Below are 22,461 nucleotides of genomic sequence, written 5' to 3' on the forward strand. Positions count from 1 at the left end.
CAACTTTTTGCTTCATTGGTTGTTGTACTGTTTGGTGATCTTTCACATAACATCCAGCAGTTCTTGATCTGAAACTGTCAGATAATGGAAAATCATGATTCTTTAAAATACTTTTCCCTTTTTGAGACCTTGTATGATGTAGAACAAACCAAGAAAAATATCTTAATATACTATAAAGGATTTTTTTTCTTTCTACTGCAAAGTTGTGTGAGAATCTTCTTAAATTTAAGTGTGCCTTAGGATCTGTCGGTCTGTGGTACCAAATACAAGCTCGAGTAGTTTGAAGAACTAGTTTTTGAGTGACACTATAGTGTTCAAATGCCTAAACACATTTTAATGTACTTGTTCTTTTTAATATACTGTTTTGGTGGGTTTTTAACATGCTTCAAGTAATAAATGGGTATGAGAAAATGTATGTCATTATTTGTTTCTATTTGCTTTGAATAATGCATTAGATTTTTTTATTCCTTTCCCCCCCCCCCACCACGTAGATTGAGCCTCCATTGTATGTAATTCACTGAGAAGACTTTATCCTGACAGTAAAGGTACTTGGCCTCTACTGGGAAATAGTTCTGAGTGATTGGAGAACTCTAAAAAATATGTGATTTTGTGAAGGATGTAATGATCTTTGGTTTGTTTGTTTTGATGTAAGTATGCCTGAGAGAGGAGGTGACCAGTAACCTACAGACTTAACAAACAAGTACTGGTAAATTGTTTTCACGTAGTATTAGCTGAGAGTTCAGTACTACAGGAGAATAACAAAATACAAGAAATATTTTACTGTTCCAGTGAAAATGCTACCATTGCATATAGAGAGGAAATTAAAAAAAAGAAAGAAATCCACTGCTCTATAACTTTGTAAGTATTCCATATTTACAATAAAAGAGAAGAAGGTGGAAGGTTCTGTTGGGTACGTAGTGGTCCTGTTTGTTAGATGATCGGTGTTGATTTATTTTTACTTTTATCTTTCTAAGATTAGACACCATATGATGTCTGGTCAGTTGTTGCAGTGCTTTTTGGTCTGTCATCTTATTCTTACTGACAAAAAAATTAAAATAAGGGTGCATATTACGTACCACAGTTTAAGTAACATTTTTTTCAACAATGCTACACTTTAAGCTTGGAATATTAGAAGTACTGTATCATTCTGCTTGCTCCTCTTATGTAGGAAAATGCTTTCAAGATGTAAATAAATAGAATTTTATAGCAAACAGGTCAGGTAGGAAGTTTTGTTTGTAAACTGTGCTACACAACGTGAGGAGTCTTGTGGCATTTCCAAATGGTAGGAACAGACATGCAAATAAATACAACTTTGAAAGAGTAGGCTCTGGCAAATCCGGCATGATTGAAGAACTTTGGAGTACTGCATCCAGGTCTGGGGCCCCCCCGTACAGGAAAGATGTGGAGCTGTTGGAGAGGGTCCAGAGGAGGGCCACAAAGATGGTCAGAAGGCTGGAGCACCTCCCCTGCGGGGACAGGCTGAGGGATCTGGGCTTGTTCAGCCTGGAGAAGAGAAGGCTGTGGGGAGATCTCATTGCAGCCTTCCAGTATTTAAAAGGGGATTATAAGCAGGAGAGGAATCAACCTTTCACGAGGGTAGTCAGTGATAGGACAAGGGGGAATTGTTTTAAGCTCAAGGAGGGAAGGTTTAGATTGGATGTCACAGGGAAGTTGTTTACACAGAGACTGGTGAGGTGCTGGCACAGCTGCCCAGAGAGGCTGTGGATGCCTCATCCCTGGAGGTGTTCAAGACCAAGTTGGATGGGACCCTGGGCAACCCGGTCTAGTACCAAATCTGGAGGTTTCTGGCCTTGCCTGTGGCAGGAGGATTGAAACTTGGTGATCCTTGAAGTCCCTTCCTACCCAAGCCATTCTGTAAAACAAGACTTAATGAGAGGCTGTAGCTCAGTGTCATATGCTAGCCTGAGCACATATTTGTGGATAATGTAATCTTGTGTGCTGGAGTAACAACTGGTCATTGAGGAACAAGGTGCCTCCTGTTCTGCTTCTGGGCAGTGCCACAGATTTCTTGCAAAATTGACAGCAATCTTAATAAGTAGGGTATTGCTGAGGCAAAAAATTGAGCCATTTATGTTAGACTCAAGAAGAGAACTAAAGATTGAAGTGAACAGCGCTTCTCTCATCAGGTAATTTTTTTTCTTAAAGTAGAAAAGGAATTTCAAAGAGATACGGTTCTGTTGGGATTTTTAATTTGCTAAGAATGTTATGTCAGAATAAAACTCAACAAAATCTTCCTTTTATTTGGTTTAAGGGTCGTGTTGTGGAAAATATATCGAAAAGGTGCGGTGGGTTCCTGAGACAACTTAGTCTGAGAGGATGTCACGTTGTTGGAGACTCCTCTTTAAAGTAAGTAGTGTCCTAGGCTAAGACATTGCTTTTGTTTCAAATATTAGGAATTAAGTAATTATTGGTAGATTTGTTTGGTTTTTAAGTACCATCTGATGGTCAAAATGGGACACTTAAGTACTAAGTACCTTAGCAGTGACTAAATGAGCCATCAGTTTGAGAACAAAATATAGCTACTTTTTTTTTCCCTTAGAAATGAATTTAAAAAGATGTATTTTTCTTTTCTCTCAATTTTCAAGCATTTTAAATGTTTTCAGGTTTGTACTTTGGCAACCTACTGACATAATGTTATCAGGATTAGTAGCCAGAGTATAATTTATCTTTCTGTTTAGATGTGAGGTGACCCTAGCAATGGGGGAAAAGCTAAAGACTGGTGCACTTGAGTGCCTGCCAAATTGGGAAGGGTGTGGGATTCTCTTCTTTCTGTAATGTAAGAACAAACAGGTAACAGAAGCATCTCAGGGAAGCTGGCCCTCCTTTATGCAGTACATAAATTGAACTGAGCAGCTTGTTCTCACAGGATACTTTGAATCCCTGTAAGCTTTTTCCAAATGCAGACTGATTATCCAGATTCCTCTGTGGACGTTTCTTTGTTTATTTAACCTACAGATCTTACCTCCGGCTGAAGGGGCCCCTATTTGACAAGTCCTTGAGGACTCAGAATACTGGGAGCCAGGCTCAGGATACAACTTCTTGGCAGCTGTTGCTGTTTTCTCACTGTTGCAGGAGACTAGGCTAGGTGATGTTCAGTCTGACTTAGCGTGGCTGTTCTTTTGTGGAAGATAAAAGCATATAGATTTTGGTTAAACAGTGGCATTTGTGTTAATGCCTCGTGACCTTTAGCTCTTTGTAAAATTTATAAGCAAGTCTAATTCATTGGATTTGCTTCCAGAGCAAATTGATGAGTATTTCTTGTGCATAATCTGAGTAAAAGACAGAGCGTTTCTCCCTGTAGAGATTTTAAGGCTTTTTTTTTTCTTTCTTAAAAAAACAAAACAAAAAACAGAATGAAAACTGACCAGCAGCAAAACCATGTAAAGTATTGGTGAAGTCACTGAGGTAGGAAATGCTGAGATGTAGAATGGAACTCTGATTAGCTTTGGGCCAGAGATTTGGTTTAAAAAAAAAAAAAAAACCAACTAGAAATGTTCTGTTGACCCATTTTAAGCAGTCTTTTTATGTTTTCTCAGTCTTCATAGATTTGTCTTACATGTTGCTAAAGATCTAGCATCTGATCCAGTATTAAAATTATAGGGGTTTTATCAGATCTGTGGAATTAATGCTTCACATCCATTTTAGTAATACAAGAAAAAGATACTCCTGACACAGTTATGGTCCTCTGAATCCAGCAGCTAGTTAAGCAATAGATTGCTTTAGTAACACAGGCAGGCATCCTGACTTCAGACCCAAAGGTTTCCTCAGAGGTTTCCTTGCCCCTGTATGCAGGCCAGGCCCAGGAGTCCTCACAGGCCGTCTTCCTAACTGCTCCATGGGGTGTTGCCACCTTCAAGTAGTCTTCTCTCCTCAGAGGAAAGTGTGTGTTACCATTTCCTTCCCAGGTGACAGGCAGCTGCTATTAAAAAAAATAAAAATAAAAGAGCTAGCCCCAACCACAGTTAACTTTCTGTAGCATTCCTGCAAGTTCCCAGAGCGTACATGCAGATGGCCACTGTGTCCTCAGTGGGGAAGGTCTGGAAATAGTGGAGATGGGGACGGCATGTTTGAAAAGGGGCTCAAACTAAGCAAGTAGACAGGGAAGAAATAAGAAGGGTATAAGGAGGAAAGATGACAGTAAGCAGGAAATTCTGCTCTTCATCCACCTTCTCCCTTAACTTTGATATTCAATTTAGGCTTAAGAGTACTAATCAGAATGCTAAGGCTAGGGGACTGCAGTGAATAGAACCAGTAAATGCAAGTGGATTCAGGTGCTGGTGGTGTCTGAGAGGAGGACTGGAGTTGTGATGTTTTTGAATGGCAACCTATTCAGTAAAGAGGTATTTAGAGTAAGTGTGTGTAGCAGTTCAGCATGTAGCCCATGTGCATCGATGGGTTGGTGGGGCTAGTTGTGCAAGCAGGAAATAGGGCAGTGTTAGCAGAGACCAGCTGCTGGGCTGTTGGCACTATACACAAGTGCATCTGTAAATAACTGTGCAGGTGGCTGCGTCTGAGACACTTCAGGAAGAACAGTGGTTCACCCCTGAAATACAAGCAGGTTGTATTGAAATTAACCACTGAAGGATAAATACGTGAGCTTTAAGAGTTTCAAAACTTTAATATGAGACTTATCAGGACCCTTTCCTGTGTGTGATATGATTCCTGAGTGATATGAATTATCCATTTTTTCCTTCTTCTACATCCATATTTCATTTAAAAATAGGCAGATATCAAAGCAGGTGTTGGCTGTGCAGTTGCTGAATGTTTGTGGCATCTGTGTACAGACACACCCTGCTTGAATCTCACAGGCTGTTCCTGCAAGTTATTACAGAGCATAGCATCTTTTCAAGTGATTTGAAGAATGTCTAGATTGCAAATCTCACTCCAGTGCATGAAGTTTGGAATAGCTGTTTTGAGCATTCAGGTGAAAACTATCACCAGTGTAATTGCAGCTGATTTTGTTGGGTTTTTTTTGCATTGTTTTCAATCCACACAGGAGAGCCAGGAAGTTGTTACCAGCTGAGTGTGTAGTCGGATCTGTTAACCACGGCAGGCCTCCAGACAAAAATGTTTTTGTGTGTTTCCTCCATCCCTGCCAATAAAATCCATGCAGTTGGAGGAAGCGCGGGCATAAAAACAGTGTTCTGAAATGCAGTGCAGCTGTAAACATTACTCTGCAGACATGAAAAGAAAGTTGATGCTTTTTTTTTTCTGGGTAATTAGTATAATGATATACACAGCTTTTAGTGGTGTAATAGCTGTAATCATCTTTAGCGTGCGTACCCAGTGGTGCACACAGATGCATTTTAATTTTTAAAATCATAAATAACTAATTTAGAGCCCACAGGGCTTTCCCTTAGTAGTCCAAGTAGACTAGATCCCAGTTCTGTGTTGTGCAGGGCATGTTCTTTTTGTTTGATGTGGGAGTGAGCTCCTTAATAGTGCCTACAGAAGCTTCAGTAATGAAATGTGTAACAACTCTTCCCAGCAGCTTAACTACGCTTAGTATGTAACTGATGTGCCATTTCAACCTTTGTGTTCATTCCCTTAATGATTTTAGTTAAGGCATTCGAAGCAAATCAGTTCTGTCTAATGGCAGAAATAGACACCTTTCTCAAATGGTATTTGAGGGAGGAGCAACACTTCGTTTCGGGAGTTACCCAAGACAGAAACTTGCAGTAGCAAAATAAAAAGGCAGTCATGGAAACAGATGTTCTACTCTGTGGCTTGAAGATGAAGTTTTTTGACTGAGATGGGAAGGAATTGTGGGGCAGAGCGCACTCTAGTGACTGAAGTATAACTTCTGGCATTATAGTAATTCTCCAGCTTTTTGTTGCTGTTTTAGGACCTTTGCACAGAACTGTAGAAACATCGAACACTTAAATTTAAACGGGTGCACAAAAATCACTGACAGGTAAGTCAAAGGTTTTTTCTGTTTGATGGTGAAACTTGGAAAAAGAAGTAGCTGAAGGTATTTTTAGTGTGTCTGCTGTTTTGCAGCACGTGTTACAGTCTTAGCAGATTCTGTTCCAAGCTGAAACATCTGGATCTGACATCTTGTGTAGCCATCACAAACAGCTCCTTGAAAGGTTTAAGGTAAGAAGATGTAGTGTTTCGTGTTAAAGAAAAGAATTCAAAGAACTGTTCAACATATAATAAAGTTTTAAGACAAAACCAGTGTTGAACCTTAATGCTGTGCATCAGCACTGGCTGTATCTTGTATCTAGCACTTCTTGGGTGTAGACAATGATGTTTGTGTGTGGTCTTTTCTCATGACTTTTCTGTGGAGGCCTGGCACGGTCCACTGGCTATCATTAATTTCTAACAGTGTGTTTAATTTGGGTTTCCCACTGTTATGACTATTTGAAGGCTGGATTTAACTTTATGTATTTTTTTAATTCTCCCAGTGAGGGTTGCAGAAATCTGGAACATTTGAATCTTTCCTGGTGTGATCAGATTACGAAGGATGGTATTGAAGCACTGGTGAAAGGGTGTAGTGGACTAAAAGCTCTATTTCTTAGAGGTTGCACACAGGTACATAACTGCTTGGGTGATCCTTTAGGAATAAAATTTTTCTTTTGGCTTTTTGAAATCTCCATGAATTTAAAAACTATATTGTTTTTGTTGTAGTCTTTTGTTCAGTATTACAAGGTAAATACATTCCTTTGGTTTGCTTATAATTTCTTGTTTCTTTTCCTTTGCCCAATGTAATTGCTGATACAGTTAGAAGATGAAGCGTTGAAACACATTCAAAATCACTGTCATGAGCTTGCAATCCTGAATTTGCAGTCCTGCACAGTAAGTATTTGGTATTTCAAAAGATAGATTCTCTAGGGATCTTAGACCATTTCCAAATGCTAATGAATGACACACTTAAATAATTCAGATAGTACATGTCTGCAGTTAAGATAAGTTTGTGTATAGTAGATGTCTTGTGGAATGTGCTGGCAGTTCCACAGCCGAGTGTGGATTTACAGTGGGTTTTTTTCATCATTCTGTCTTTTGACTGTAGCAAGCTCCAGAGTGAGAATTAACTGCATTCATTCAATTCTCATGAATTGTGTATGTACTAAAACATGCAGCGTCACAGATGTAGTTCTTGTTCTCCCACCTGTTAAGGTCAAACATTTTGATCTGTTCATAATGTTAAGATTTCTAATTGAGCAGAAGCCATATTGTGAGCTACATAATGGAGAGTAAAATCTATTGGTATCATAACTGAGAATGATTCAGAACCATCTAAATAGCAGAAGGGCATGCTTTTTCAACAGCAATGAAAGAAGGCCTTCATTTCTAATGAAATAACTGGGAATCATTCATGTTTATTCAAATTGTACTTAGAATACATACAATTTAGGTTTGCTGTATTACGTTTGCTTCTTTTTATTTCTGATTTAACTTTTTAGGAGTGAGATAGATCTTGTAGGCTTGAAATGTAGTTAAATCACTGCTCATCTATAAATAATCTTTAGAAAAGTTTTAAATAAATTAGCATTTTAGATTTTTTGTTATGTACCTTCAAATAATTAAAATGTTAGGTTTTTTTTTCCTTTTGGAAAGTTGCTTACAGTTTTATTGCTGGAACATGCCATAAAATCGGCTTGAGTTCCAGCACTGAAATCTGTTTCATCAGTTGATGCTTCACAGGACTATTTTTTGTTCGGTATATTTGTTGTCACATAGATGACAGAATCACGGGTGTTGGAAAGAACCTCTGCAGGTCATCCAGTCCAACCCCATACTAAAGCAGGTTCCCTATAAGAGATTACACAGGAAAGTGTCCAGGTGAGTTTTGAATGTTGCTAGAGAAGGAGATTCCACAGCCTCTCAGGGCAGCCTGTTCCAGTGCTCTGTAACCCTCACAGTAAAGAAGATTTTCTTCATGTTCATATGGGACTTCCTTTGTTCCAGTTTGTGCCCGTTGTCTCTTATCCTGTTGCTGGGCTTCTTATCCTGGAGCCTGGCCCCTCTTGACACCTACCCTTTAGATATTTGTAACCATTGATAAGATGATCTTATAAGTATTAATCAAAACTTATCTTTGTAGCTGATGCAAGTCCTGGATCCACAATGAGAAGAAATCTAGTTTTGTATCTGGAATAATCTTTATTTGAGAGAAAAGTTGGCAGATTTAAACTACTGATATTGAAATGTTTGGGGGAGGAACGTAAGGTGATATCCTTCTGTGCTGAACTGCGGTTTCCCATCCTGTTTCCATCTTTGAAAGGTGATGTTTGTGGTAGTGGTTAGAGCAAAAACGCTATGGTAGTGTTAGCATACGTAGGTGGGAGGCTTATAAAAGAAGTGTGTACTTTTAATTTGAAATATGGTAGAGGACCTTGTTACCATTGCAAGAGTAATGTTAGTCCAGGAAATAAGACTTGCCTTGCCATGAAGGATTCGCTGTTCAGCAGAAAAGTTCTTGGAATGAGTGGAAGAAGGAACGCTTTTTCCAAAACAGAGGACCTGTAAACAAACAAATATTTGCACACGCATCCAATAATCAGGTTCCTGTTGCTGTTTTATGCACAGCTGCGTTGGGACTACGTGGGACTGCTGCCTTTTTCAGAGAGATTTTTTTTTCTTCATCTTCCAGATTGAGAAAGACTGCTTTTTTCAGTCTGTCAACTACAGAACGGTTTTGAGAAATGAAAACCCCATTCTTTGAGTCTGAGTGCAGGTGAAGGATTTTTACTGTTGACTGCAGAATAGTTTCTGTAGTTGTGATTCTGCTGCCGTTGAACAGGAGCGAGATATTTCATGTAATGACAACTACATTAAAAAAAGTGTTGTATGAAAACTATAAAGCAAATGCAAATTAAAAGAGAAACGAGAAGAAGGAACTCTCCCTCTGTTCTTCAGATGGCATTTGAGCAGTATTCTATGTTTAGAAAAATGCAGAGAGAAAAAGAATCGTCTGTGTTGATTATTTTCAATGTGATCAATAAGCATGTTATCATAATGGCATTTTTTGCTTGAAAATCCACAGGTTGCCCGTGGTTATATACAGGGTGACAAAAAGTTCAGAACTGTGACTTGATTTTTGTTCCTGTCAGACAAGTGAGTAACAGTAATTTCAACTTCTTCTGTGTTGCAGCAAATTTCAGATGAAGGTATTGTAAAAATCTGTAGAGGATGCCATAGACTTCAGTCACTGTGTGTTTCGGGCTGTTGCAACCTTACAGATGCTTCTCTCACAGCACTTGGTCTAAACTGCCCGAGGCTGAAGTGAGTATCTCATGAGCATGTTGTGTGTATGTCGTGTTATTACTGACCTGGTCTGTGAGTTTCACTTCTTTAGATATCAGCTGATACCCATGAGTTTGGTTTAGCTGTGCGTTACCTTTACAATGAAAACATTAAGTTAGAGGTATCAGCTGAATGTAAACTAAAAGGCTGGTCCTCAGTGTAGCTATGGAACAAATGTAGTCTATCATATATAGGAAAAAGAAGAATTAATATGTGACAAATAAACATGTAGATCCTGTAAGTTCACTTCTTCTAGCTGAATATTATGAACCAAGTGAGAAAAAGATGAAGCCTATTACACCTTTCACCTCACAAAAAAAGTCTGTAGTTGTAGTATATCTTGGGGTATTTGTGGTTTTATGCAGTTATTTATATTGCAAAAAATGGGTAAATTATATCTGAATATTATATGTACAGGTTTTGTTATATATGCATTCTTATGCTCTGTAGTGCATCGTGGCAATCTTGAACTCTGATATGGAGTACATTAATGTCTGCAAGCACTGAGGTCTCCGGTGTTTGTGGGATGCATTTTGGATAATAAAGGATCAGGAGCTGGCTGGACTTTCTTTTCTGGAGCTGGTTCTTCTCCAGCCACTTTCTTAGTCTTTTTATAGCAAGTGTGAGAATCTAAAGTACTTTGAGAGCAGCGAGTTACAACGTGGGGTTAAAGTATTGGTTTTGTCTCCATCTTTGCACGTTTCTGGTGCTGGATCTTCCATTGGGATGGCAGTAGCCAGTGTGCAGTGTGCTGATGTGCAGAGTTCCTGTCGCTCATGGAGTGACAAAAGAGCTTTTGTTGCTTCAGAAAACCATTCCTTGAGACAGTTGAGGAGTGATGATCTCCCTCACGTTACCATTCATAATTACAAGAGCTTCTCCTTGGGGCCAAGTAATCTTTTGACACGCTTAACTGTGTTCCATAAGAAAGCCTTGCTGTTATTAAAAGACTTTTTCATTTCTCCAATTCTCTCAATTCCCAGCTCACGTGGGAAATAAAAGTCTGAAGCACCGTTAATTGTGCAGATTTTCCAGGGGAAGTACAAGAGTAGCTAGAATTGTTTTTCTCTAGAAAATAATATCTTCCTAACGGAAAATAGTTACTCCTGGTGGGAAGCATCCCTTTGTTATGAAAGCTGCTGGTCCTCGGCTGTGCCACAAGGGGGAAGGCGGCCACCGTGAAGAGGAACAGCGGAAAGGACATTCCACCTTTTGCAGTGTTACTGCAGAGCAGTGTGTGATGGGAGGACAGGTGGTACGGATGCTTTTACAAACTAGGTTGAAAGGGAAGGGGAAATGTAATTGCAGACTCTTTGGGCTGAGTGCACACCCTCTGTCAGGAAGAGCCAGCCCGTCTTCTGGTTTCTTATCCCCCCACTTCAGTCATCTTCAGAAATTTTCAACCGGATGTGCTCCAAGTAGAATCTTCACTGCTGTGCACGCTGTATGTGTCTTCTCACTCTTTAATGTCAGATGTGTAATGTGGTTGAGGACTCATTCAATGGGGTTAGAAGAAACTAAATGTGGAAAGAAGTAAGAAGGGGTAACACATACAGACAAAGACTCAGGTCGTTTTGTGATGCTGGGTTTGTTGGTTTTCTTTGTTTGCTTTTTCCTTTTGTTTTCCTTTGTCCTAAATGTTATCCGAGGTGATTCTCAGATTAGCCGACAGTGTTATTTTCTTTAAAGTGGTGGTGGTGTAGTTTCTTGGTTTTTTGCTCTGGGCTTTGAGGTTTAAGCTCTTGGCCCTCTGGTAGGTTGCTGCACAACGCTTTGCACACAAGCCCTGATAGTAAGTGGTTTCTCAGTTCAGTGGCTTCCCAGCATCCTGTGTTTAAATGACACATTTTAGATATGGTCTTTACCCATGTTTTCTTAACTCAGGATGTATTTTCCCACACGGTTCTGCTAACTCTTGAGAAAACTTACTTAAGAGGTTAAAAAGCCTGTAATTATGTACACTGTTTTTCACTAAATGTTGAGAAGATTTGAGGATTGCTCTTGAGTCTGTTCTGTGACTATTAGAATCTTCTGATAAGCTGGGTCCAGAGTCTGCCCAATGCTTATTAATTGCCAATCAGTGTGAAAAATAGGCATGTGCCTTTGCTATTAGGAGCTTTTGAGTTGCACACAACAGGCTTCTATCTCAAATACACTTGCTTTCCCCTGTATTAATGTTCTGCTTTACCATTTCCAACTTTTTCAGGATTTTGGAAGCTGCAAGATGTTCTCAGCTCACAGATGCTGGTTTTACCCTTTTAGCACGGGTAAGGGTCATTTCAGAAAGTTAGAGCTCACTTTGTTTTCATTGTTGCTGAGCAGCTGTGAGTTGATGTTGTCCAGCTGGGAAGGAATATGACAAAGAGAAAAATCAATTAGAAAGAGTCCATTGGAGGGGAGGGGACAGGGTTAACGTTTATTTTATTTCTGGACTGCGCTTAGAGCTGCATCATATTTGCATCCAAAAATATCATCATATAGTAGGTTATTGTGAGCATCCCTTGAATCTTCAAAATGCTTTCAGCCATATGCTACAAACTATGAGCACTCGTGCCATGATTCGCGCTGTGGAGAGGTAAGCATATTGACTGTACCAACTGCCTGAAGTTACACTCGTATACTTGCTGGTTTAGGAAACCTGAGCACAAAAATATACTGTGTAAGTAGGATTAATTTACATTACTGGTATTTAGCATGGATGAAAATCTTTCCAGCCACAGCAGTTAAACAGAGTGGTTTTCTAATCATTCACCACTGCAGCCTGGGTCTTTCAGTTGTCACTTCAAGCCTGCTTGTGTGAGCTGCAATTAAGCAGTACCCTCCTGTGCCTGCTGGTAACGAGGGTTGGTCTGAGCAGTGTGGCACTGCGTGTTCTGCTGTGAGGTCACAAGGTGACATCATTTCCTTGAAGTTAGTCATGATCAGGTATCCAAAGCACTTAGAATCATAGAATCATAGAATCATAGAATTGCTCAGGTTGGAAAAGACCCTCAAGATCATTGAGTCCAACCACAACCTAACCACACTACCCTAACTCTAACAACCCTCCGCTCAATCATGTCCCCGACCACCACATCCAAACCTTTTTAAACACATCCAGGGACAGTGACTCAACCACCTCCCTGGGGAGCCTATTCCAGTGCTTAACAACCCTTTCTGTAAAGAAGTGTTTCCTGATATCCAACCTAAACTTACTCTGGCGCAACTTGAGGCCATTTCCCCTCGACCTGTCAGCAGTGAGAAGCGACCAGCGTCTCTAAGAATATTGGGAAAATTGCTTGAATTATCACTTCAGAAAAAGAAGTAATCAATGTGAAGTGCAGCTTTCTCCCAGCCTTAAAGTAGACTCTGTATTTAGTATTTTCAGCTAGCAAAACAAATTGTTTTTAAGGCTTCATTCTAAAGCCTCAGTGGTAAAGAGCTGTTTCAGAGGCGGTGGTGTCTTTGGGATTGGTTAGATGCAGGTTGATGTACTCAGAAGTTGAATTCATCTGCATGCAGATGAGGTAACGTGAATACAAAGGCTGTAAATGCCATCGGTGTGAATCCCCCCAAGAGAGGAATGCTGAAAGCAGGGGTGGCTGAGTGCTGATGACACAAACAAATCTTGCAGGGCAAGAAGGGTGAACATCATTAAGAGAAAAGGCTGAAAATGTAAAGGCTTTGAGAGGGAGATGCTGTATTGCTTGTGGGTTGTTTTTTTTTTTTTTTAACTTCTGTTCCTTGACGGTGGTCAAATAGTTGAAGGGATTTAGCTCAGTTTCCTCTTGAAGATGGTGCTTTCCCACATCACTGACCTCGTGCATTGTCTTACATCTGTATGTTGTTTTATTTCATCTTAGCTGTTTTTTGTTTATTTTAGAACTGCCACGAGCTGGAGAAGATGGACTTGGAAGAATGTGTTTTGGTGAGATTTCATTTCAAAAACTATTCAACACGGAGTGTGGGAATGTAGTGCCAATAACAGCATAGAATCACCCAATCGTAGGGGTTGGAAGGGACCTCTGGGTATCCCTGAGTCCACCCCGTGCTGAAGCAGGTTCCCTACAGGAGGTTACACAGGGAAGCATCCGGGCAAGTTCTGCATGTCTCCAGAGGTCTCCAGCATCTGTGGTCAGCCTGTTCCAGAAACATCAGCACTTTGAATTAAATTTGCTTTGGTGGTTTGGTTTTTGTTTTTTTGTTTTGACTGGGGAGGGGATTTGGGGGGTAAGTGCTGTGGTATTGAGAGTAAATAGGAGTAATTACGTAGAAATTCTGTACAAGGAAATACATTATGAGTAACAGGTGATGGGGTGTTTGCTGTAGAAGTGTATGGTGGAGAAAAAGAACGGCTTTAATCTGTTAAAGGAAGGGATATCTTACGTGATTGTTGCCCCCACATGCACAAACCTCACCACTGTTTGTTGCTGTTCTTTACTTCTAGATAACTGACAGCACCTTGATACAACTTTCTATACACTGTCCTAAACTACAAGCATTGGTAAGTGTAGCATTTTGTTTGTGAGCTTCAACACCTGATATACAACTCTTAGAACATCCCTGTGGTTCTTTGACATAAAGAACAGATTGTCTGCTTTTTAGCTACAAAACTTCTCTCGAGTAGTACAAGTCTGTCCAAAAAATGGAAATTTCCTAATTTTTTAGGCTTTCCTACTCTGTAAGAAGCGGATTACTCCAAGTATTTAAATTCATTGTTTGATAAAAAAGATTATCAAATTAGTGAGTAATAACCAGAGTAGTATAACCAGAAAGCTTATATTTTATGGCTAATATCCTTCATATGTGATTCCTCAATTGAAATAAGAGTTTTTGTGGGCAATTTGCAGCACCTAGAGCCTTTACAGTTTGTCTTGTGTGTTCAGTAATGGTTTCCTTGGGGTGCAGGCACACTTGAAGTTGTAGACCGAAGTCAAATCTTGAATAAACAGCAGCAAAAAAATCACTAAGTGAAGATAAATCCATTTCTGTAATCGGTTTTGCACACATGCGGCTTTTCCCAGGGACTTAAAGGACAGAAGGTTTTCTTGACCTTTCCAAAGAGATCAGGGAGGACTGGGATGCTGTCAGAGGGGCACTCTGTTTACTGTATTGCAAAGATCTGTTTCCTAGGGAGTGGTTGGTTACATCTTCCTGAACATCAGAACAATTTCAGGTGATGAGAGTTTGGCTGTTCCCTAGCCAAGGTACCCCATAATTAATTGCTAGATTGTCCTTAGAGTGGCTCCTTTGTTTAGGGCCAGTTGTCTGTTAAGTGTAGATGTTTTACACACTACTTGGAATGTACCTGTGAGAACGTGTATCTTTATAATCTGCTCTTAGATGGGATTAAAGGAAGGCTTGCTGCTTCATTAAGTGAATTGTCTTATGATTGGCTTTTCCAGCTCAGTGTTACTAAGGCAGCAACCTGGGGAGAGATGGCTTTTAAAAGAAAGACATATTCAGTATTTGTTGCTGATGGTTTTTATTTTTGCTTGCTCATTGTCCCACCTCACTTCTGTTCCATAGTTCTTAACATTAAGCCAAACCAGAGTTGTCAGGAGCCATGGAGTCATTTACACGGTCTGTGCTTCTGCGATGGATATGTCTTTACTGGTGATAGCTGGGACAATACCATACTTGCAAGAGACCTTTTGCACCAGTTCTGCCAGTGCTTCACCAGAGAGATCATAAAAATGAATAATTTTCAAGTATTTTTCTTAACCTGCTGCTGTTTGCTAACACAGATGAGCACCTCGCTCTGTTTGTTAGCCCACAGATGGGGACGTGTGGCAGTGGTAAAATGACACCTTTATAGAGGAGCCAGAGAAGCTTACTTTTTCGGTGATGTGTGTAGCAAGGATGTGTATTCAAGTCAGATAACCTACATGAAATAATCCTGATGCTTTAGATTTCATGTAAGAGAAATCATGTATTATCGCTGGGTCTGTGAACTGTTGTGTGGCTGTGGCTTAGCACAGGTCCAAGTGTACTTGCAGTTTAAACAAGTATTTTGAAGTTGGAGAAGACAACATTGGATTTGTTTCTTGGTGTTTAGAGACTTAGACTGTGGAAATAAGGGAAAGCACTGTTGTATTACAACCGTTACATCTTCACTAATGCTTTTTTAGTTACTGGACTTGAGAAGTAGTTTCCAGTGGATCTGTTTGAGTTTTGTGCATTCAGATCAGTAGAGACGGACTGTGAAGCACTCATGGATAGACCCAGAGAGGAAAAGACAGTTGAATTCTTCAGCTCTGTTTATCACACTGTTTATTACTGGCACAGTATATCATGCCGTATTTGATTTATACACAATCTTCAACATGTGTTGATTTTGTAAAAAATGGCTGTATCCTTATTCTAAAGATTTCAAGCAAAAATCTTGGAAATTCCATGTTTCTAACACTTCTTCACAGGTATATGAAGTCGGACAGTTTTGCATATTTGTTTTACGGAGTCCTCTGAAGTGAACTGTACATCTTGTGTTGTTCTTTCAGCACCAAATATGGTGTCTCAGGAAAGCTGAATTTTATAAGCTGCTTACTTCCTGGGATGGAAAACTCTTAATTAGCCATCAGGCTGCTGCTGTGCCAACAGCTCCTGTCCTTCCTTGAAACGGCGGGGCTGTTAGAAATGTTTTTTAACCCTGCAGCTGCTGACTGTTTCCAGACTGTGAGCCAGTTCAAATGCTCGAGATATCCTACATGGAAGTGGATATAGGAGAGAACTTAAGTACTTGAAGAGTTAATAGACACACAGAATGTAAACGTAAGATAAAATGCTTTTTGACAGGGACAAACTTACTTATTATTTCTGTCACCTTTTGGAGGCAGCACACAGCAGTTGTGGCGTTGCTCAGTCACTGCTGGCTGCTTGCTCTTGGTTAGTGTATAAAATGGCATCAGCCAGAAGTGAAGGAAAGAGGACAGCTGCAGAGAGCCATCTCTGATCATCCTTTCTGTCTACTGGTTCACCCTTCTCCTTTGCAGATCTATATAAACTCAGTGCATATATGAAAACTGAATCTATTATGGTAGCTGTGAAAGACACTCCTCGTGTTCTTGATCATCCTTTAAATTCTCCTGCTTCTGGCACCCTGGATGTGCTGTTTGGACCTTTTGATGACTGAGGTACACAATACGTTGCCTCACTCATCAGAAGCTGTGGGCGTTGAGGGGTTGGCCAGTGATGCACCTGTTTGGACTCCTAAGCTCTACTACTCACTTGGAAGCAAAGTTAAAAATGAAGTACAGCCCTTCTTCTGTTCAGTAAACTGATTCTTTTGTTATGGTTCTGGGTTTAAACTTTATATTCTTTGCAACTGTAACCACTGGAGTGAAAGATGCTGAAGATGATTGCTGGTGACCGGAGGATTGATTCATTTAAAATGGTGTTGATATCATTTACCTCTGTTTCAGAGCTTATCTCACTGTGAATTGATCACTGATGATGGGATTCTTCATCTGAGCAACAGCACGTGTGGTCACGAGCGGCTGCAAGTACTGGAGCTTGATAATTGCCTGCTCATCACTGATGTGACCCTGGAACACCTGGAGAACTGCCACAACCTGGAGAGAATTGAGCTGTATGACTGCCAGCAAGTCACGCGGGCTGGAATCAAAAGAATCCGAGTAGGTGCTGTGTGGGCCTCTTCTGGAGGGAGCACCCACACCACTGATACTTCTTGTGATTGTGGGAGTAGTCCTGTAGGTGTCCCAGGCAAGGGAGGGCAGGGGAACAGGATCTGAGCTCGTTCTGTTAGGTTCCCATCTATGTTCCCACAGAACACAGCTTTTCTACATGAGCAGCAGTAAGTGCCTGCTTATAACTCTAGGTGCTTTTGCTATTGGAACTGTGAGTATTTATATCTCTACAGTGCATATACATAGTATATTTAGGCAGCTGGAATGCAGGAATTGTGTGTCGGGAGAAGAGGTTGGAGAGTTTGATGATGCTTTTTAGTTAGCCAAGCTTAACGAGAGCTCATTTTTGGCTATGTCATGCTTGCTTCTCTCCCACTAAAATGTAGACTTCTCATCCCCAGGCTCATCGACCTCATGTGAAAGTGCATGCCTACTTTGCTCCAGTAACTCCCCCTCCTTCGGTCGGAGGGAGCGGACAGCGCCTCTGCAGATGCTGTATTATTCTTTGACACAGAGTGCGACCACACAGCGTTTTTTGTTTGGGTTTTTTTTTGTTGTTGAAGAAAAGAACTGGACTGCGAGTCAGTGGAAGGAGTTGGTTTCCTGACTGCTATAATGGTGATGTTTGGTCATCCAGTTTTGTGACGAGAAGAGCATTTTTTTTCCAGGTAAAAAGTCTTACTGTAATGTTCAGATGTGGATTAAGTTGGTGATGCTTCGGTTTGTGCTAGTGACTCCTTCCTTCTGTTGGCATGAGAACTGAAGTGCTGTGTATGACGCGGGGGCGTTTCAGCCTTACGGTATTTGGTGAACGTTCACTAATGTGGAATTCAGTTTGTATCTGTAAGCACTACTCAGCATGAGCTCTGATGTAAGGTGGGGCTCAGGTCAGTCACGGGATGAAACTGAACCTGCTGTTCTGTAATATAGGTGGCAGATTAAATACCAGGTTTAAGGACAAATCAGCTTTAGCAAATGTTGACCAAAAATGCAAGGTAGTCATGTGCTCTTCCAGCAAAACAGCTTATACTTCTTCATGATCCAGCACTGCATTTAATGACATTAACAGGACATAATAGGTAATGTCAAAAGGTAAAGATTGTACCTCATGATAACTAACTATATAAATACTTCTCAAATTTTTGAACTTGGTTCAGTTGAACTACAAGTTAGGATAAAGCTTGCCCATCACTGAAGCACGTTTTATGCCCTATGCCATCAGCTGTTAAAAAGGGGGTTGGAAATCCACTGAGATGGGCTGCCACAGCCATCCAAGGTGCTTACTGTAATGCCATTACTGTGTCCTCAGTCACCTCCTGGTTTGTAATGGAAGGACGGAGCAGCTCTAGGAAGAGGGGTGCACTGCTCATGCTTTTCTGAGGTGAGGAATGGAAGCTACGTTAAGTTGCAGGAACTGTGATGGAACGGGGACTTCAGCTCAAGCTGTTTGTCCTGTGTATTGCAGAGATGCAGATGGGCAAATAGATCTGGGGGCAGGAATTGAACCAAACCAGTGGTTTTCAAATGCACAAAGGCAAACTCTTCACATTTGGGTTATTAAAGAAGCCGTCAACTTCTGAAGAATAACAAAAAAAAAAAAATCTAAGTATTAACTCTTGAGGCCATGCTTTCATCCTTAGTTTTCCAGGGCATTTTTTATATACAGCAACCTAATTATCTGAGATAGATAAACTACTCAACAGCTCAGAAAGCTTTTCTGCCTACGACTGATTGTGTGTGTTTATGTTTTAAGAGTTTGGGGCCTGCGTGTTTACTGAAACCTAACAGAAATACTGGCTTCATTAAAAAAGCCATCAGCGAAGCTCCTACTGGAGCCTTCTGGCATCTTCTCATAAATTCAGAACTACTTTTTAAAAGTGATGTGAACATGAAGACCTCTATGGATACCAACAGCATTACTTTCCTGCTTCACCCACTCACAGGTGATGGGGATGGTAAATTAAGATCTCAACTTCAAGGATAAATACCATGATACTGCAGTATGTGTTTGTTTTTCTTTTCTACTGCAGAATAAGCCCATCAATCGGGGCTCATTTTGCACTGTAGTAGAGTGTTGTTACAATCAGACTTAAATTTCCAGTAAGGCACTGCTGTAACGGAGAGTTTCAAGCAGGTTTTATTCTCCACTGTCCCAGGGAAGTCATTGGTACCCCTCTGTCAAAATGTGTTGCCTTTTGTTGGCTCATTTTTCTTTTTTAAGAACGTAATGAACCTTGTAAGTATGTCCACTGCATTAAAGATGTACAAAAACAAATGGAGCCTACTCCGGTATAGGACACTTCAATAAACAATCAGCTGATGTCAAATACTGATTTCTTTGGACTTTTTTCCAGTTTAAACTTTCTTTTAGAAACAGGATCAACTACGGAGCTGCCCTGCCTCCGTTATTTACCTTCACCAACCACTCTGTGAGAGGAAGTGTTGCAGCCTCCAGCTCTTAACAGAAGTATCTCTCATAACTCTTCCAAAAAAAGACAAATAAAAAGAAAAACGTGTTTACAAAATTATTGAAAAACATTTATTATACTTAAATTGAAATGTGTACATCTTATTAAAAAACAAAAGCAATTTGCTGGTGCCATAATTTAATTCCAATTTCAAGTGAGCCGGACAAACTACTGTACAACTTTCAATATTCTTTAAAATTAGATGATATTTGGATACTTTCCAATCAATCTTTCATAAAACAACATTTGGATTTGAATGTGGTTTGAGCTGAAAAGACCATTGTCAGTTCAAGAAAGTACAAGGACCAAACAATACCCCAAGATGAACAACTTAATTTATAATAGGCAGAAAAGTACAGAAAATGTTACCTTCAGTGCAGAAAGAATAGGAAGAAAATTCTAGCTTTGATGAATTTTCATTTTCAAAATGCTACAGTTTTAAAAAGCTTTTCTGCTAAGCGCTTCAGCCAGGTATGAAAGGAACAAAAAAACAAAGTTGCTTTTTTACATGCTGTAGTAGTTGTTTACAATAAACACTGCAGCATAAAAAGCAAAGTATTGCCAAGCTTTAAGCCAGAGAACAAGGTGGAAACTTCTAAAGGCACAAAATGACAGATAAGAAACCGTCATTCAATACCTTCTTTAGTATTCCCTTCGAGTACCTATAAACAGCTGGAACGACGTTAACATAGGAAATGCTGTGCCACGTCTTTACAAGAAGTAGCCAAAATGCTGAAAAAGCCCATCGCCTGCTTCAGAGTGAAGTGAGAATGCGGTAGGATGGAGGAGGCACTGTACCAGCTTTACAGTATGGATCTGAGGGCAAAGAAAAGTCAACAGAAAAGGTACTACGCTCGTCCATAACAGCGACTCCAGCAGGGGTTTACCTGCTGCTAAGGCGGCTCCCAGGGTGCGCGTTTAGTGTTCCTTAAGCCGGCTGCTCCGTGGTGCTGAAAGCAGCAGCAGCCCCCTGTGCCTGTGGGTTAACCTCCCCTGTGAGTGTAACTGCGTGAAGTCAGAACGATCCACCTCACTGCGCGTGTTTCAACCCCACGCTTTACAAGCAAAGAGTTAAACTGCAGCGGTGCTCTGCAGAGAGCCTAGGAAATTAAAAATAAAGGATGCATAGGCAATTCTTTTCCATTAAGTTTGTTAAAGCAAAACACAATTACTCGGTACCCCACAGGATTTGTATTAATCCCTCCAATAAGGTACTATTAATAATGCAGTTTGCTGCATGCATATATTGCATCTGTCTAGGACTTCTTCAAAGCCCTATTCTGGCATTTACACTTCTTACATACACTCTTATACACAATTTACACAGAAGCTGTCGTGACAGCTTTACTCTCTGAGACCCGACGACCTGATCACTATCAGCTTAACTACTCATCTCCACACAGATTAATATGTGCTCTGCTAACATCAAAAAATAAAACCAGCGTAAGGTACAAGCAAGTCACAGACAAACTGGCACAGAAAGGTAAATGCCCTCAAATAAGTTTACATTCATCTCCAACTGGATACAGGCAATAGAGAAGCAAAAGTGTTTCACCTCTAGAAACTGTATCTACTGGCCGTAATTTGCCTTATTTCAGTGAAGGGCAAGCACCTGTGCTTACATTGTCTTCCATGCCTGTACATAAGCTGTCATGGCATTATACCTCTCATGAGGACACTTAGCTATGGCAGTGACAAGAAAGTTCACCTATCAAACAGCTCATTAGAAAGGTCATTTTGTGTTTTCAATATGAAACATCTTATACGGTGAAGCTAGATCCTAAGTTTTTGGATGATCTTCGTATTAGGCAGGATTTCATTCAGCGTTGGGATATCAGCCTAGCAGTTGTGTGGCGTCACTTCAGAATTATATGGAAGCCTTCACCATTTTCAGCTGAAAGAGAAAGCAGCGTCAGTCGTACATAAACAGAACCACAGCTGTACAGCAACGCACCAAAGCTTTGAGGAATGGACCCACTTTCCACATGCAGAAGTGGTTCATCACTGCTCTGAAACATGACACTTGAAACTCTGCTCTAAGCGAGACTTGGTGGTGCAATAAACATCCATGTTCTTAACTATCATTACAAGATGCCGTACCTTTTATCGTGGTGAATAAGAAACAACTTTCATCCTGAAAGTTTTGAACCATCTAAAAAACAACAACAAAAAACAGTTTTGAAACCCTCCGGTGTACGTCCAGTGCAGATAATTCATTACATCAGATACTAAAAACAGCCTTTTCTTTACGAGCAACTGCATACTTTGATTTTGCTCAGCCAGCATTCAGATGCGACAAGCATATACCAAATAACATTTCAATACCACTTGTCAACGTGAGAGCCAGGCAGGAGCCTCTTAGTGGCGGCTGTGCAGAGCAGGTCCCTGGGTAAGCCATGTTCAGCAGTGTACTTAGGCAGTCCCTGACATCAGGCATGTTCAAAAGAGATATAAAGCAAGTAACGAATGCAGCACCTCACAACTGCACAGACCAGCGGTCTTTCTCTCCTTAGTCTGCGATCATTTGCATTGAAAATGCAAAGTTGCTTTACCAAACAGACAAAATAGCAACAAAGTATTAAAGAAAAAAAATTCCATTTTGCTGAATTCATAGCTCTTTTTCCTGAAGAATAAAATTTCCATTACCTGATCACTAACAAGAATGTGGATGCCAGTGGGACCCTGTCTGTAAACCTGGTTGATCTGATGCAAAGGAATATTGAATGCCAAAGCAAGCTTGCGCGTGACTTCTGAGGCTGCCATTTCTTCTAAGTAGATTGCATGATAAACTGCCAGAAAAGAAAACACATAAATAAGCGCCACACTAACTGGAAAAGGAAAACTGGATGACAAAACCTGACTGTTTATATACCCGGCTCCTACAGGGTTAGAAGCTGAAGACACCTTTCCTCTGCTCCCCCTGGACTCGCTAACCAGCACAAGCTGCCATGCCTTTTCTTTCAAGGTAACAGCACGAGCACAGCTCTCTGCCCAGGGAGAGGTCTCTGCTTGCTCTGACACTGAAGGAAAGCACCACATTTCTCCTATGTCCTGCAAAAGATGCAATCAGCGCGGGCTTTAATGGCCCTTTGGCGTCA

The 22,461-nt window shown here is 40.5% G+C and overlaps 2 protein-coding genes and 1 long non-coding RNA gene across 14 annotated transcripts in view; 1 reads left to right on the top strand and 2 right to left on the bottom strand.

Annotated features, from left to right (window-relative positions):
• FBXL2 (F-box and leucine rich repeat protein 2) overlaps positions 1–19,222 on the top strand; it is a 52,020-nt gene extending 32,798 nt beyond the window's left edge. For 5 of the 8 annotated variants that reach the window (XM_046938185.1, XM_046938187.1, XM_046938188.1 and 2 more), the window contains 11 exons: positions 2,273–2,367; positions 5,867–5,935; positions 6,022–6,117; positions 6,429–6,555; positions 6,745–6,819; positions 9,119–9,249; positions 11,477–11,537; positions 13,133–13,177; positions 13,697–13,753; positions 16,671–16,887; positions 17,297–19,222. In XM_046938185.1, the coding sequence (XP_046794141.1) occupies positions 2,273–2,367; positions 5,867–5,935; positions 6,022–6,117; positions 6,429–6,555; positions 6,745–6,819; positions 9,119–9,249; positions 11,477–11,537; positions 13,133–13,177; positions 13,697–13,753; positions 16,671–16,887; positions 17,297–17,502 (1,179 nt within the window). In that variant the 3' untranslated portion in view covers positions 17,503–19,222. The remainder of the gene's footprint in view (positions 1–2,272; positions 2,368–5,866; positions 5,936–6,021; positions 6,118–6,428; positions 6,556–6,744; positions 6,820–9,118; positions 9,250–11,476; positions 11,538–13,132; positions 13,178–13,696; positions 13,754–16,670; positions 16,888–17,296) is intronic. The other 3 variants (XM_040696049.2, XM_015281721.4, XM_015281722.4) reach the window with 1 other exon arrangement.
• Positions 11,424–12,129, bottom strand: LOC121109713. The gene is made up of 2 exons (XR_005857739.1): positions 11,954–12,129; positions 11,424–11,613 (listed from the first exon to the last, which is right to left on the bottom strand). It is a non-coding gene; the product is annotated as an uncharacterized LOC121109713 (long non-coding RNA).
• A 189-nt stretch (positions 19,223–19,411) lies between the features above and the next one.
• The window catches only part of UBP1 (upstream binding protein 1 (LBP-1a)), a 45,161-nt gene continuing 42,111 nt past the window's right edge, over positions 19,412–22,461 (bottom strand). For all 5 annotated transcript variants that reach the window (XM_046938183.1, XM_004939488.4, XM_046938184.1 and 2 more), the window contains 3 exons: positions 22,010–22,152; positions 21,464–21,515; positions 19,412–21,257 (listed from right to left, as the gene is read on the bottom strand). In XM_046938183.1, the coding sequence (XP_046794139.1) occupies positions 21,220–21,257; positions 21,464–21,515; positions 22,010–22,152 (233 nt within the window). In that variant the 3' untranslated portion in view covers positions 19,412–21,219. The remainder of the gene's footprint in view (positions 21,258–21,463; positions 21,516–22,009; positions 22,153–22,461) is intronic.

This window comes from Gallus gallus, chromosome 2 (assembly GCF_016699485.2).
Source record: "Gallus gallus isolate bGalGal1 chromosome 2, bGalGal1.mat.broiler.GRCg7b, whole genome shotgun sequence".
Lineage (NCBI taxonomy): Eukaryota > Metazoa > Chordata > Aves > Galliformes > Phasianidae > Gallus > Gallus gallus.